At 37.1% G+C, this 15,299-nt stretch overlaps 1 protein-coding gene across 2 annotated transcripts; it reads right to left on the bottom strand.

Moving 5' to 3' along the window:
• Nucleotides 1-1,001: 1,001 nt before the first annotated feature.
• On the bottom strand, nt 1,002-8,892 carry LOC127787398 (inositol-tetrakisphosphate 1-kinase 1). 2 transcript variants are annotated; one of them, XM_052315421.1, is made up of 2 exons: nt 7,459-8,892; nt 1,002-1,314 (listed from the first exon to the last, which is right to left on the bottom strand). In XM_052315421.1, exon 1 carries the CDS (start codon nt 8,698-8,700, stop codon nt 7,711-7,713), a length of 990 nt encoding a protein of 329 aa, XP_052171381.1. In that variant the 5' UTR covers nt 8,701-8,892; the 3' UTR covers nt 1,002-1,314; nt 7,459-7,710. The 2 variants fall into 2 exon arrangements, with proteins under 2 accessions (XP_052171381.1, XP_052171380.1); XM_052315420.1 differs by having other exon boundaries at nt 1,002-1,202.
• Between the last annotated feature and the right edge of the window lie 6,407 nt (nt 8,893-15,299).

Below are 15,299 nucleotides of genomic sequence, written 5' to 3'. Positions count from 1 at the left end.
ACTAATGATAATCATCCTTGTTGATCATGATGTACTATATCGTTGCTTTGACCATGAAAAGTGGAAACTTCTCACCTCTTTTACGGTATGCGAGTCAGTCAGACAGTGTTTGAATATATTATATAATAATTGCAACCATAGAGCAAATAGGATATTAAGTACCAACTATAAATTAGGCATTCCTGTTCAGTTGTAAGAGCATTATTACTCATTAGGCATTCCCTCACTATAAAATATTATAATAACATCCTTCCTATTCTGATCATTTATAAATGAGTTCTTCTATACGTTGACAGAGAGGCTCGTAGAATGAGATTTGAAATATTAAAATATTTTTATTTATTTTATAAATTTGTAAAATTAGCCATTGCCCTGCTCTTTCCTCTTTCCCTTTCCATGACCTCGATGCAATTGCTTCGTTGCCATCGCCTCGTCACTTCACCGATCGTCAGAGAATGCAACAACGATCGACGAGACAATGACAGCAATGCTCAATAGTCGACGATCGCATCACAACCATAAGAAAGGAGAGAGAAGAGAGTAAGACAATGACTCACTTTATAAATTTACAAAATGAGCGAAAACATTTTAATCTTTTTAATCCTTATTCGGTAATCCCTTTAGCAAACTTTTCAGCTCTCAAGAATTTTTCTTTACAAATTGTAGAACTAAGAACCCTATTTCATGAAAACCATGATCACTAATAAAGTGAGATGCAACAGAAATACAAGTATTTATTTCTTGCTTAGAATCTAAATATCATAAATAGGTATACATTTTAGAAGAGAACGTTTCCGAAGTGAGAAAATCAATGCTTGGATTAAAAATATATATATTTTAAATCTTTAAGGTATCCAATAAAACTGGACTTGAATCTTTTCAAAACTATTTATGCATTTTTTAAATAATTACCTTTACAAAAATAAAATAACTCTTCTTATTTCACAATAAATTTCGCAAGGACACCTCTAGGCACATATGGGTAAATATGACAAGTGCAGTAATTCGTAAAACAAATGTATTATAACACAAAAGGTTGGCCCTTCATAAAAACTGTATACTTCTTATAAAAACAAAAACAAAAAAAAATGTGAAAACATTAATGATCTTAAATACTTCAGGAAACAAGATTCCCTTCTTCGCTTTGCATGAGATCACAAAAGTCGTAAATTCCCTCCGTTCTGCAACAGTGAATACATCATCTGCCACAAGAATCAAGAAACAATCACACAGTAGTAATCAAAAAACAGATTTCCTTCTAAACGTCCATATAGCATCTCAACAGCCCAACTGCCCTTTACTCGCATGCTGATTCTGCAACAAGTTTCCAACTACGAGTAACCAACAAATCAAGAACCATATTCACAGACAAGCTGTTACATAATGAATGCATCACAAACCATAAAAACAACTGTATGTTCTGAGCATAAGAATGTGGCAACATAACATCTCCAAGACCACAGTTGTAACTTCCATTGGTTCAGTACACAAAGACTGCTTTGATAGAGTAAAAGCAATCATCTATTTCCCATTTGGCAATAACCTAAATTCTTTCTTGTCTCACCTGCACATCTACCATATCATCTCTATTTTTATTACATGCATATTTTACACATATTAATGTTTTATTGGCCACCATTACGTGCTATATATACAATAGAGCATCTAAAGAGAGACAAAAAAGAATTAAAAACCAATTTTATTACCTGTGTACTAGCAACTATCTAAATGAAATTGGGGCAGTCTAGCATTGAAGGGCTCCAAACGGGCGACCGCAGACTTAATAGTTCACAATTAATAGCATTCTTGCACGTGTTGGGTGGTAAAACAGTTTAAACATCAAAAATACTATCAAAAACAATAACAAGAAGCTTTAAAGATGCAGCGTTAATTGGCCACTGCACCCAATACATCCAATCTGTCCTACAGTTGCTTCAGCAGCAATGTCCTCATCCATGTTTCATTATCTTTATATGCGTCCATTATGGCTGAACAATTAACCACACTACACCACCACCAACAGCTCCCCACTTCTTTGGGTGCAATGCATCTACAAGTTCTCAAAAACACAAGTTCCTTGACAAACCTCGAGTTAACCTCACACCTTATCATTTAATCTTCAGCATAAAACAACCCCACCAATATGTAATCCCACTCCGCTTCACCCCTTCCCTTCCAACATTCTAAATCCATTAGAAATGCCATGGCTTCACAATAAGCAGGGAAAGAAGTTAAATGCTTTTCTTCCACTTTTTGTTTTACATCGTCACATAACATGATACTTCCACAGCCATTTTCCCAAAAGAAAAACTCTTCCTTTCTGACATAGTTACAAAGGATCGTGCATACTGGAACCTAACTATTCAGGAACCATTTCTGTGCAGCGTGTTCTTGGCAAGTAAATGGAGCTTAACAGTTGCCATCTAAAATTGTAGCAACATTCTCCCAGAGTTTCTACAACAGCCACATAACTCTGGGAGAATGTTGACAAAGACATGTAATGCTACGCCCACAGTTAAACCTCAAATCTACGCACTTTCGTATGCTAGGCCCACAGTTATATGACAAAGACATGTAATGCACAGGAACTAGGTGTAGGATACAGCAATTAAAGACAATAACGAGTGTGTGTGTGTGTGAGAGAGAGAGAGAGAGTCTTGATGCTAGGTAGATTACTAATCATGATCCTAAATGAATCTACAGGGTGAAAGCACCCTAAAATTCAGAGGGTAGAAATCCTAGGATATGGCTTCTGCCAAGGATGAGGATGATCCCAACTATAAATAGTTTGGACTATCTGCAAATATGTGTTACCACTTAGAACCCAGTCCTAATAGCATTGACACAAGAACTCCGAGTCAAATTGACCCCAGCATTGAACCATCTGTATGGATAGCATGCCATACCAAACCTGTCTTAAGCCACATAATCTCAAATCCTCAAGATGCTCAATGTTCACACCGCCTGGGCAAGGCTTGTACTTATCAATGCATCCATCAACCAGGTGCACTAGTTACCCCCACCCAATCTGCGTGGCCTCTGAACCCATGTGTTTAGTGCCTCATACATGGAACGACATCCATCACTAACATGTTAACTGATCTAAACATACACATGGCTTTGCATGTCAAGATAATCAAGTGCCTACACCCTCCACAACGATTATTATTTCATATAATGATGGCCAAGATTAATTAGGATTATATTACCAAAAGAAGCTTACATATACATATGCCTGTACATTTTTTCATCAATTAGGATCACAGACGTGTCTGTAAAGGATCAAAAGTTTGAACCACAATTGATGTTAGGGAAGGTAAAAAGTAAGACTATTCATGGGTTAGTTCGAGTTTTATATAAACCCCAAACCCAATTTGTAATTCCAAACTCAAAACTTGGCCAATCATAAAACAAAATAAGACAAACCAAATCAAAATCAGGAACAATCAGGGATCTTAGCTCTAAAATAATTCAGGCTACAACTTTGGGCCTGCCTTTTTGATTGCACAGTAGTTAGGTAGGTTCCATGCCAACAGAGCAATGAAAAAATAAAACTGAACAGAGAAAAGGAGCAACATAATGTTGCTGGGCATTTGCACAAGGGGGCTTGCAGCAGTAGGGCAGTTCATAGAAGATAAAGAACTGAAGGGGTTGCACTGTTTCCTTTCACGCCTTGATAGATGCAAGCAAGATGCCAAAGCCACACTAGAGCAAAATTTTGAAGAAGAAAATGTAGGAATTACTGAGCCACGAAGATGTAGCAGCATTGACCAGGAAGAAGTTAGAGAGAAAGAGAGCGAGGGGGAAAAAAAGAGACACGAGGGAGACTCCATACAAAAAAGGATGAGAAGAGTCACAACCATGTGACACCATGAGACAAGGACAAAATTTTGAAGGAGAGGGGGAAAGAGTCACAAAGATGTGGCAGCAAAAAAAAAATCCAACATAACCAATCACCTTTGAAATTAGTTCTAATCTACCAAACCCATGAGCAACCCTAGCAAAAAGTAGAAGGCCAACACACAAAGAGAGGAACAATAATAATTAAATGAAAAGTAAGTAAATGTCAATCCCCTCCCTCCCCTCAAATCCCAACAAGAGAACAAGAAAAGAAGTTCAAGCTAATGTTGCCTTTGTATATTTATTATCTTCTGAAGCTCCATTGAATATATTCTAGGAACTGCAATTGTATTGTATCTGTATAATGAAGGTGTTTGAACCAAATAAGTAAAATTCACAGACAAAAATGTCAGCTTTCAAAGGGATAGGGAAAATAGGATTATCAAAAGACTAAAAAGGCAAGTACATGCAAAAGTTACATTTGTTTTGGTAAATCCTCCATGATGAGGCAAGCTTTCTTAGTGATAGTAAGGTTGTTCCTGTATGACTGGAAACCAAGAGTTCGAATTACAAAACCAGCCTCTTTGCCAAAAAAAACAAAAAACAAAAAGCAAAGGTAAATTTGCATACAAAAACCCTTCCCCAACACTTAAAATGTGGGGAGCTTCATGCACTAGAAACACACTGTTTGGCAAATCCTCCATGATATCAAAGTAACATGTTGGAAAATAACACTGAAACAGAGCCCTAGTCAGACAGAAGTATTAGTGTCCAAGCTTCCTTGAGCCTATGGCCTTTCAGTCAGTTACATGACGTCCATGTCATTTCTATACAAACAAGCAGACATTATTGTACCTCTCACTCTGTCCACAAGTGCATGCCTTAACAGTTTAGACACTCGCTAAGTTAAATTTGACCATAAAATTTGTGTTTATATGGTGCTATGATTATATGAATTGCAGTTTTATCCTTAAAATGTGTCAAGGTCGCATTCAATCCCATAGAAGGAATAAAATATATAGATTACATAATTACATTCTAGATTTTTATTTAGTTTTTAAGGGCCTCAACTAGTTTCCTGTAAAGCAGAAAATGGAAAAGGAAGTGTTGGATTAACACCTTAATTTTAATCTACAGTTGAAAGCATGTAATATATTAGCATTATTGCAAGGTTTCAATGTATGTACCATTGCCTGATACTTACATTTGTGTATTATCCAAATCCAAGGACACAAGATAAATCAAACATTTCCACACCTAGAAATCCTATGGAAAATATAAATCCATCTTTGCTACTTCTCCTTTCTTTCAGCAAGGAACAGCACAGCATATGTAGAAATTTTCTTTTTCTTGTTATGACAAGTAAAAAAAATTGTTACAAGCATAACTAGCTAAACAAGCCTGATTCCTGCCTTCGTACAATCATCATATATACATCAAGGAAAGAATTTCAAAGGGAATTGCAAGCAATCAGCCCTAACCAGTAGCCACGAGGCCCATAACCAACATAGCCACCAACTGATTTTGGTCTAAGATCTCTCCTCCCAAGTCCCAGTTAGTTCCAAAATATAAGCATGCTAAACCTATTTAAAGATGGACTTATTATACTACAACAGAAGACAGCTTCCATTACTTGCCGACAAAACGGTCTCCTTGAAAGTAATAAATTCAGCTGCTAAAGTTTCGGTGAGCAAACTGACAAGAAAAATTTGTCCACGAATGACACGGCCATGTCTAATAAAACATGAATGCAAATAAGAAAAGCTACTGTTATTCTCTGGAAAAACAGTTGCGAGAAAGGAAAGTAACAAGTCAACCACCAAAGCTTTGATTGATCAAACTAACAAGAACACTTGCCAACATCAACAGAACAACTAACAATTCTTTATCAATATTGAAACAATGTCTATATGACGTTGCATTAAAGCATATGCCCAAGAATGAAGCTCATTTGGACCAGCCAGGGTAAGCAAGTGATGACGCAGCTTCACCTCTTCAAATCTGGACTAGACAAGTCAACAACAAACAAGCATATGATTAAAGTAAGAAGCTGCAGCTAGGCATACGTAATTCCATGGGCCTTACACTCCCTCCTGAGATCCAGTGTCCAAAAATAAGAAGCTGCAGCTAGATATAAGTTTCCCACCTCCACTAAAGGTTCATCTGGCAAGATTAAAGTGAAAAGGCTAGCCTCGAACTCTATCTCTACATGCTTGCCTCACCAGCTTAGGATTGGATTTCATTTAAACTATGAATTCTTTTACACATTAGACACAACAGTACAAAATTTATTTGAAGGTTTACCCTACCAATCTCTCAAGGCATTGTTCTGTCCTTCACATGAAAGATAGGTGATCAATATTCAGGTATGGATACTAGAATCTAACATATAAATTTGAGTATGATTCGTCTTAAAGACTAAGTATAGTCAGCATTCCTACATGAAGCAACCCTAAGAAAGACATAAACCCATCTTTAATTACTATCTATTCTTTCTGCTCTCTCAAAAACTACATCTGTTTCAATTCACTGCACATGCGAAAGGGCACAGGAAATTACAAGATATGTGTTAAAAGTGTAAAAGACAGACACAACACAAATTAACCCAAAGGCTAATTGCAGTTACAAGCCTCACAAAATCAGTATATCTAAAGGCTGTCTGAAGGCAAGATCAGCTAGCAGTCACTTACACAGAAAGGTTTAACCATATAAAAGTACGAAAAATTACTGGCAGCTAATGGGCTTATGGTGAACTTGCATTACAATTCGCTGATTTGTCTTCTTGATTTAGGCCTAAGCAGTTAAAATTTTTTCTTTCTGATTGCCATTTAGTTTCCCAAAAATAAGCATCCCTAATCTAATAAAGATGAACTTGCACTACAATTCTCTGAAAATGGTCTCCTGAAGGAGACAAATCAGCGAATTTCAATATGCAAATGCAGTATGTGTAACTGGATGATAGACAGAATATTAAACACTGAACATATATATGTGTGTGTGTGTGTGTGTGTATTTATAAGAAAATGTTTCTAAACAAAGATACCATAATTGAATCATTATACAATATAAACCGTACAATTAATCTTATATATGAATCCACCACAAAAAAAAGGAAAAACTAAAAAGCAGTAATTCTTCCCAATCCGAGACTTCACATCCAGAAAGAGGGGCAATGCAACTCATCTCAACTATGCATGGTCCTTTTACCAAATAAGAGCCCACAATGCAGAAAAGGAAAATAAACTGAAATTTTCTACATTTTAACTTCCCCAGATTGGATCAACAGCTATCAGAGACCATTTGTCCGCCAACGCTTTCCACAATCAGTAATAAAACTTAACACCATCAAAATGCAAATGGAAGAAAATTAAACAATCATTGATTCTATGAAAGAATAAAGAAAGGGAAACTTTGATTGGAGTTTACCAAAGCAGAAATTCAAACAGTTTCTAAGCAAGGATTGCATATGCCTCAAAGAACAACTTGACCTTCCTAAAACTTTTAGAGTATTTGAGAAGTATCTATTGCCAAAGCAACAATGGAATGTACATGATCAACAAGGATATCATTTCATGCCATTGGGAGGCAGAAACATAAGCAAAGAACCTACTTACTCACCACTGTACTAACTGCTAGCTAAGAGAAATGTGCATCGCTTAATCCAACCTATAAGTCGAGTGTAGGGCCTTCGCACTTGAGAAGCTGCTGCCATCAAAAGACCAAGAAGCAAAAACTATGGATCAAATCTTGATGTGCATTTGTCAAACATCAGACTTGAATGGCGTTTTCAGTTTCTTCCCTGCTAAGAGGTGAAACGGGAAGGGAGGCATCAGTCCCCTCGCAGTCACTATTTCCAATTAACTTCCTTGATTATTTTTCACAACTAATGGCCGGCAGATCATCAGGACCTGCCTCCTCCTTGTTTAATATATCCCAGAAGAAGTCTGTTAAAACAGTCTCATACGATGGCATTTTCGCATATCCAGGGAAGTAGTTTATGTCGATTACAAGGTACCTATTCCCAATGCTAGTGTCCCTAATGACATCAAAGTTAAAAAGATGCAGCTTCGTTGCCTGCCGCAATCCTCGAGCAATATCAGTAATAAATCTCTCTGGAGGCATTTCCGCGTCTTCCAAATTCATCATCTTGTAGTACTCGTCATCATTTCTTTCTTCGGTGGTTAGATTTGAAATCTGCGAGAAGGGCAAGAAACCCTCTAAAGAACCCAATTTCTCCTCCGAAACGTCCGGCAAAGACTTCCGCTTCACGCATTTCACGTAGTCTCCAACCACATACACCTTAAAGATCACCCCACCATGATTCACGAATTCTTGCAACACAATCGGCGGTTTCAGCTTTTCCAAACCGTCCTGGTTGAACACGAGCGACATCTTATGCGACTTGGCACTGCCGTCGGCAACCAACGGCTTCGCAATGACAGGAAAGTTCAGCCCCTCCCCCCACGCCCCCGGATCGAGGAGCGTTTCCGAATCGTAAATCAACACCTGCTTCGGAATCCCGAAACTCTCATTCTCAGTCTCAATCTCCAACTCCGTCACCACCTCGAGCATCGAAATCCGGTTGTGCAGCCGCTCAATCGCATCCGGTGAATCGATTATCAGCACACTAGGGTTCTCCGCGGCGTACTCCTCCACCTTCCTCTTCCAATCCTCGCCGCGCAGCTTGTGCAGCAGGCAATCAAACGGCCCTTGATCCACCAGCGGCTTCTCCGTGTCGATCCGAATGAGATCGATCCCACGCTCCCTCGCTAGATTCACCAACGAATCTTGAATGAAGCTCTCCTGCTTCTTCGGCGCCAGCGCGTAACCGACTCCGAATCTCCTCCCCGGTTCCGCCATTAATCTCTGCAGGACGCTCCAAAACTCATAACATTCCACCCAAACCCAAAATCCAGCTCTCAAATTCGGAGAATTGGGGCTCCGAAAGGATGCAGAGAGAGACACATACACAAGAACATACAACGAGCAAACAGAAGCAAGCAATGCAGCTGAGGAGAGACGGACAGCGGAACGAAAGAGAAACACAACAAACGGGGAGAGGCTGTAGACGTGTATATATAGAGCTCGGTGGAGAGAGTTAGGGTTAGGGTTAGGGTTTGATAAAAGTAACCGTGGTTCGGTTAAGGGAGTACACGTGACATATTCTGGTGCAATTGTGCGGATTCCCGCCGCACAGAGGAACGCGTATCGGTGAAAGGTTGGCTTTTAGTGCGCGAGGGAAGCAACGGCTGGGATCATTTTAGATTGACGACACAAGCCTGAAGGCCCCTTCTTCGGATGGACGACCCCTCTTTGACAGCTGACTCACTCTAGTCTCCTCTCCTCCTCCTCCTCCTCCATTCCGCCTTTCTATTTCTTTTTACTTTTTAGACCCCTAACCCAAATCTACTATTTTTATTATTATTATATTTTTTGTCTCACCAAGTGAGGATGGTTCTACGGCACGCTTAACTCAACAAAGCAGATGATACATCTATCCTCCATGAGATGTGATTGCATGTTTATTAAATAATATATTTTATTTCCTAAACAAGCACATTTTCCGTCGCTGATTCCTTTTTAGTTTGGACACCACAAAACTAATTTCCAATTTCCACAACCAATGAACGTTTTATTTCCACGAATTAATTAATTAATTAATTAGCTTCCCTCTCGTCTCTCAACTTCAGTTTGATTGGTACTTGGGACTTTGCAGGGCCGGCGGCACGCATTTTAAAAAAAATAATCATAGCCCAGAGCATGTCCACATCATCCAAAATCTAAATTTTACTTGACAAATTTCATCCCAATTTATATTAATATATGGACCTCAATTTATTGCCCAAAACGTTTCTTTCCCCCCACAATCTCATGGATCACAAATACCGCACGCAGCTAATACATCTGAACTCAAAAATTTGTTTGACCAATGTATGTGTCTTAAGGTACCTACACACCAAACGTTGCTCCTAATTTCAATTCATAATTTAAGTAATTTTATGTTTACAACATTAGCGATGTATGAGAGAGTGAAAACTATTATTGTATTTTATAAATTATTTTATATATTACAAGTTTTTTAAAATAAAAGAAATATTATGATAGCCTTTAAGACATAGGTCTAACGATTAGACAAGTGATATATCAATGTTAATTTAATAGATCGTGAGTTCAATTCTTGCCCTACACAATAAAATAAAGTGTTACACTTACGATTTACCTCTCCTAACATAATTGAAGATATAAACACCAAAAATCGTGTAAGGACGATCTTATGAATATTATGATATTTAAAGAGATTGATATCTTATACAATAATTTGAAGAGTATTTTATATAATATAAAGAATTATGATATATAACAAGAAAAGGAGTGATTTACACTTCACGCTTTATTTATAATAGGAAGGAACTTTCATTTTAATACCACAACATTTGTTTCTCCTAAAACAAAAGCAAAGCGTAATGATTTTGACGGTAGATCTCGTATCTTTATAAATGTGTAAAAACAAAATAGAACGATATGGGAGGAGGGGCCTGCAGCATTGGGATGAAGGGACCAGCGGCCAGCCACCACAGGGTGGCACATTTTAAACATTGCTAAGCTACGCTTTTGCGTTGAATATATTGAAGGGTGGGGCAGGGGCAGCTAAGGGAACTTTAGAGCTTGAACCACAAGCATGTTTCAGGCTGGCTTCCACTTGAGAGTCCCAATTTCATTTGTCCATCATCCATCATTCATCCTTGCACCTCTTTAGCATAAATGCCTATAGAGGAAGACTAATGTTTGCGAAAGCGAAAGATGCCAAAACAGAGTTCCTGTACCACTGGAACGCATCTGTGGCCAACTAGTTTTGTGTCGACGTATAGCGGTGGTTGATCGTGATTCGTAATCTCACAATAAAAAAATGAGCACAAATGCAAAAAAGATAAACAAATATAATGAATAATAAATCGCACATAAATAAATTTTTACGTGATTCAGCCAGAATGATGCTTAGTCTATAACTATTCTTTGGTTATTTTGATAAAGTGACAATATATTATTATTACTCATCCTCTATACAATGGTCTTTGACTCTTATTTATAGTGTAGGATGTTTACAATTTTCATAAAATCTAAAATAAGAGAATAATATTATAGAGACAATATGTCTTTATTAGCTCCATAAAATTGAGAATGGATTTCGCATTATCAAGGATCTAGTTTATCTCAGATAAGACATGTGGGTGTCGCCTCTAATTATTTCACGATCTTTTTGTGGTGCGAGCTGAACAGTTAAGCCAATAAATTGAAAGTCTCGTTGGGAGCTCGCTTGATTTCGTGGTCTGACCTCAGGTCTCGATGACGTGTGATCTTGCTCTGATGACTTCGGCCTTGGACCTATTGGGATTCAAGAGGTTGGGTCGGCCTACTAGGTCGAATTCAACCCATAAGAAGTGGTTCAAAAAATATCCATAACATTTTGTAATTAATCTTTTTGATGACATGCAAATTAGATCATCATCAGAGTTGGGTTGGGGTAACTATTACGTGTTTGATGGCCATGTCGTCATTATTGAGATGCTCCTGTCGTATTTATGTGGCTCCACACCTTGATATAAATCGTATTTATGTGGCTCCACACCTTGATATAAATCGTGCCCATGATTCTTTGGCCTTTTGATTCCCTTTTGAAACCCCCCCCCCGCCCCGTTTTGCTTATCTTTCAATCTGTGTGTGTACCACTCTACTATTGAAAGCGAAAGATACGAAATCAAGTACGTGTGGAAGTGGGTTAGATAGGAAAATTAAATTGAAAATTAATATAAAGTTCTTATCTTAATTTTTCATAGATAAGACAATTGACAGTTTAAATGCGCCTAATAACAAATAACGTAAGCTATTTTCAACAGTCAAATATGATTGTAAGTTTTATTCAAAAATCAAACAAAGGAAGGTGCAGGGATGGTAAATCAAAAATCTACCACTGAAAGTCACATGCCTCTTTACAATAAAATATTTTGAGTAAAGTTTAGTGAAATGATCACGAAAAGGTAGTCCATATTAATGCTCGTGCCAATTAATATTTTGACCTTGTTCAACTAATCTAATGATTCTCTTTTAAGGCTATGCATGTCTACCTCAATTAATTTGGTTTGAGTCACGACTTTAAATTACATATAATTTTTTTTTATATAAATTTGTGGCCTTTTAATTCAATCCATATAAACAAGTAATAATACAAAAATATACCTAAATTCGATAGCATTCATCAAGCCTTTGATGGGATTGAAATTGCTTGCATCGTAAGAAAAACTGGAATACTAATTTGGTAACTTGGTTGAGTATTTTGTTAAAAAAAAAAAAAAATCTGTGTCTTGTGATTAAATATATCGTTAAGAAAATTTGGTAAACGTACTACCTTCAAGATATCATATTAGTTAGTTCAAACAATATCCTTTTTCTTTTAACTTCAAAAGACAAATAATAAAGTCTTCAAGGAGTCCCTAGCTTTTTGTTCCCATGCTATTGTACTTGAAACAATGGTTGTTGGAAATGTCACTGTCTAAAGAGGAATATAAAATATTACGTATTTAGGTTAAACTCTTTAACCTACTATTGGAATATTAAAGGAATCTAGTTAAGCTTCATAGTAAGTGCCATTGGCAAACCTTTTAGGACGAAGATACAATGGGAGAGGCGATGACACAAATTGGATACACAAGGGCTTGTGTGGAAGTCAAAACAAACAACAAATTATACCAAAAAATGAAAAAGAATTAATATAATCTCACATTGAGTGCTAATAGAAAATAGGAAGGCGGTTCCTTCTTATAAATAGATCTTATCTTACTTTGTTTCACATGAGAAAAAGACACATCATTCTAAAAGGAATCCTGAAACAATGACTGTTGGGAATGTCACTGTCTAAAAAGGAATATAAAATATTACGTACGTATTTGGGTTAAACTCTTTAACATACCATTGGAATATTAGAGGAATCTAGTTAAGCTTCATAGCAAGTGCCATTGGCAAACCTTTTAGGACGAAGATACAATGGGAGAGGCGATGACACAAATTGGATACACAAGGGCTTGTGTGGAAGTCAAAGCAAACAACAAATTATACCAAAAAATGAAAAAAGAATTAATATAATCTCACATTGAGTGCTAATAGAAAATAGGAAGGCAGTTCCTTCTTATATATAAATCTTATCTTATTTTATTTCACATGAGAAAAAGACACATCATTCTAAAGGGAGTCCTGAATAACAAAGGGGTGTACTCGAATATAAGAATGATGTGTGAGAGGAAGGGATTTGTCAAATTTTGTCTATCAAAACTTGTAATTCTTGGTGAATTAAATAAACATCTCATGGAGTTCAAGACCATGGATATAGGCTGCTGCTTGTGAAACCAAACAACATAAAATCTTGTGTTTGTGTTCATTTGTGATTCATTTATTGTGCTTCTATTTTCCCAACCAATGGTGTTGGAGTTGAGTTTATGATTTGAAAAATGCATTGTAATTTTCCACAAGAAGAAGGATTGTTTCAGCAGCCAGACTTTGCAGATCAATTCCTTGGGGGTACAAAACATCTGCAAACCAAATTTTTTGCAGAATAAACCACTAAATGAGGAGATATTGCAGAGAGGAGTTTTTTGAGGAATCTGTCCGTTCACCATCGCCAAAGTATCAAATGTCAGATTTAGATTCTCTAGTACTAGTTCTAGTAGTCTACAAAGTTTCAAGTCAATTGGATGGTTGAATTTTGAGATATTGCCATTTGAATTCGAAGCTTTCTTAACTGTTGAATTCAATTGCTAGAGGAAAGAGACAGCCTGCTGACATCAGCCCTAGACACGTCATCATTTGAGTCAGTAGCCACATAGGCACCACGCAATCAACGAAGACCAAATTATCATGCCATGTCACCTTTACACATCATCATCCAATCAACAGACACAACACCAGTCAAGTCAACTAGTCAAAGGTCAAACAATCATGCCATCAATCAAATGCCACATCAACAAAAAAAGTCAGACAATCCTTCCCCGTAATTTTGGATGTGTTGATTCTGATTTTGGGGTCTGTATTCTCAAATTTAGCTTTTATTGTGGTGTTTGAACAAGGAGGAGTTTTCAAGCACCATGGTAAGAAAATTTGAGATTTTGTTGTTTGATAGAAAGATGAATTTCACATTATGGCAAAGCACCATCCAAGATGAGCTAGTTCAACTAGGTCTTGGTCCAAAGGGTAAAATCGCTCACTCCGGGCGCCCCTCACACCCGACCCGACAGGACATGGGGGGTTAATCATGGTGACCTAGCCGGACGCAGTGGCTAGACCCGAGCTCACCGCGCACAAGGAGCCCCCCTCACTTTGGAGAGAGGTACCCCATACTGCCGCTTGCGAGACTCGATTCTCGATCTTGGTCCAAGATTCACCACGGAAGGCACTTTGTGCCCCCCTTCTTGACCAACTAGGCTGCCCATGCGGGCTAGTTCAACTAGGTCTTGATGTTGCTTTGGAGGATGAAAGACCAAAAGAAATGAAAGAGTCTAACTGGATAACGATACAGAACAATGCTACAAGTACAATTCAATTGGGGCTTGTTCCCAAGATTAAGTACGTTGAAGGAGACCACACCAAATACATTATAGGACAAGCTCAAGAGTATGTATCTATGCATCGAAGTCATTAACCAACCGTTTGTGCTTGAAGATGAAATTGTATTCGTTAAAGATGGATTCCATGATCACATTAATTTGTTAATGAGACATTGAAAGATGATCGAAGAACATGCACTACTCTTGTTATTATCTTCATTTCCCAAAAACCAAATGGAAAATGAATTAATAGAATTCCATATCGAGTAGGAATAGAAAATAAGGAGGTGGCTCCCTCTTATAAATAGGTCATATCTTAGTTTATTTTATACGAGAAAGACGTCATTTTAAGAGTCTTGGGTAACAAAAAGGTGTACTCGGGTATAAGGATGGTGTGTGAGATGGAAGGCTTTGTCAAGTTTATCCATTATGTTAGAATTTTGGATTGAAAACAAGATAAAAAAACAAATCACGATCAAACCATCAACCACATACACAAACATAGAATTTAACGTAAAAAACTCAAATCAAGAAAAATTATGGGTAGAAAAATAAAATATCACTAATCTGATATTTGTACTATAAAAATGATATTGATATGACTAATTCCAGGACATTGGACACTTATTTATAGAATTAAACTCATTTATAAATGTACACAAGAAATTATATTTTAATCAGAAGATGAGCAAAAAAAATAAATTTTCAACTGAGATAAATTTCAATTGCGATCGAAATTGACATTCTGATTATAGTCAAATTTGAAGTCCTAATCAAGATCAAATTAGGAATCTCAATAAAAGTCAAATTTAAATTTTTGGTCACAATTATAACACATTAAAACTTGTAAATTCTTGGTGAATCTAA

The sequence above is a fragment of the Diospyros lotus genome, chromosome 12 (genome assembly GCF_014633365.1).
Source record: "Diospyros lotus cultivar Yz01 chromosome 12, ASM1463336v1, whole genome shotgun sequence".
Lineage (NCBI taxonomy): Eukaryota > Viridiplantae > Streptophyta > Magnoliopsida > Ericales > Ebenaceae > Diospyros > Diospyros lotus.
Note: the sequence above shows the minus strand (reverse complement) of the source record. Positions and strands in the feature narration are given on the sequence as shown.

Coding starts and splice junctions, on each gene's coding strand:
- LOC127787398 (XM_052315421.1), bottom strand. CDS start 8,700: ATGGCGGAACCGGGGAGGAGATTCGGAGTCGGTTACGCGCTGGCGCCG.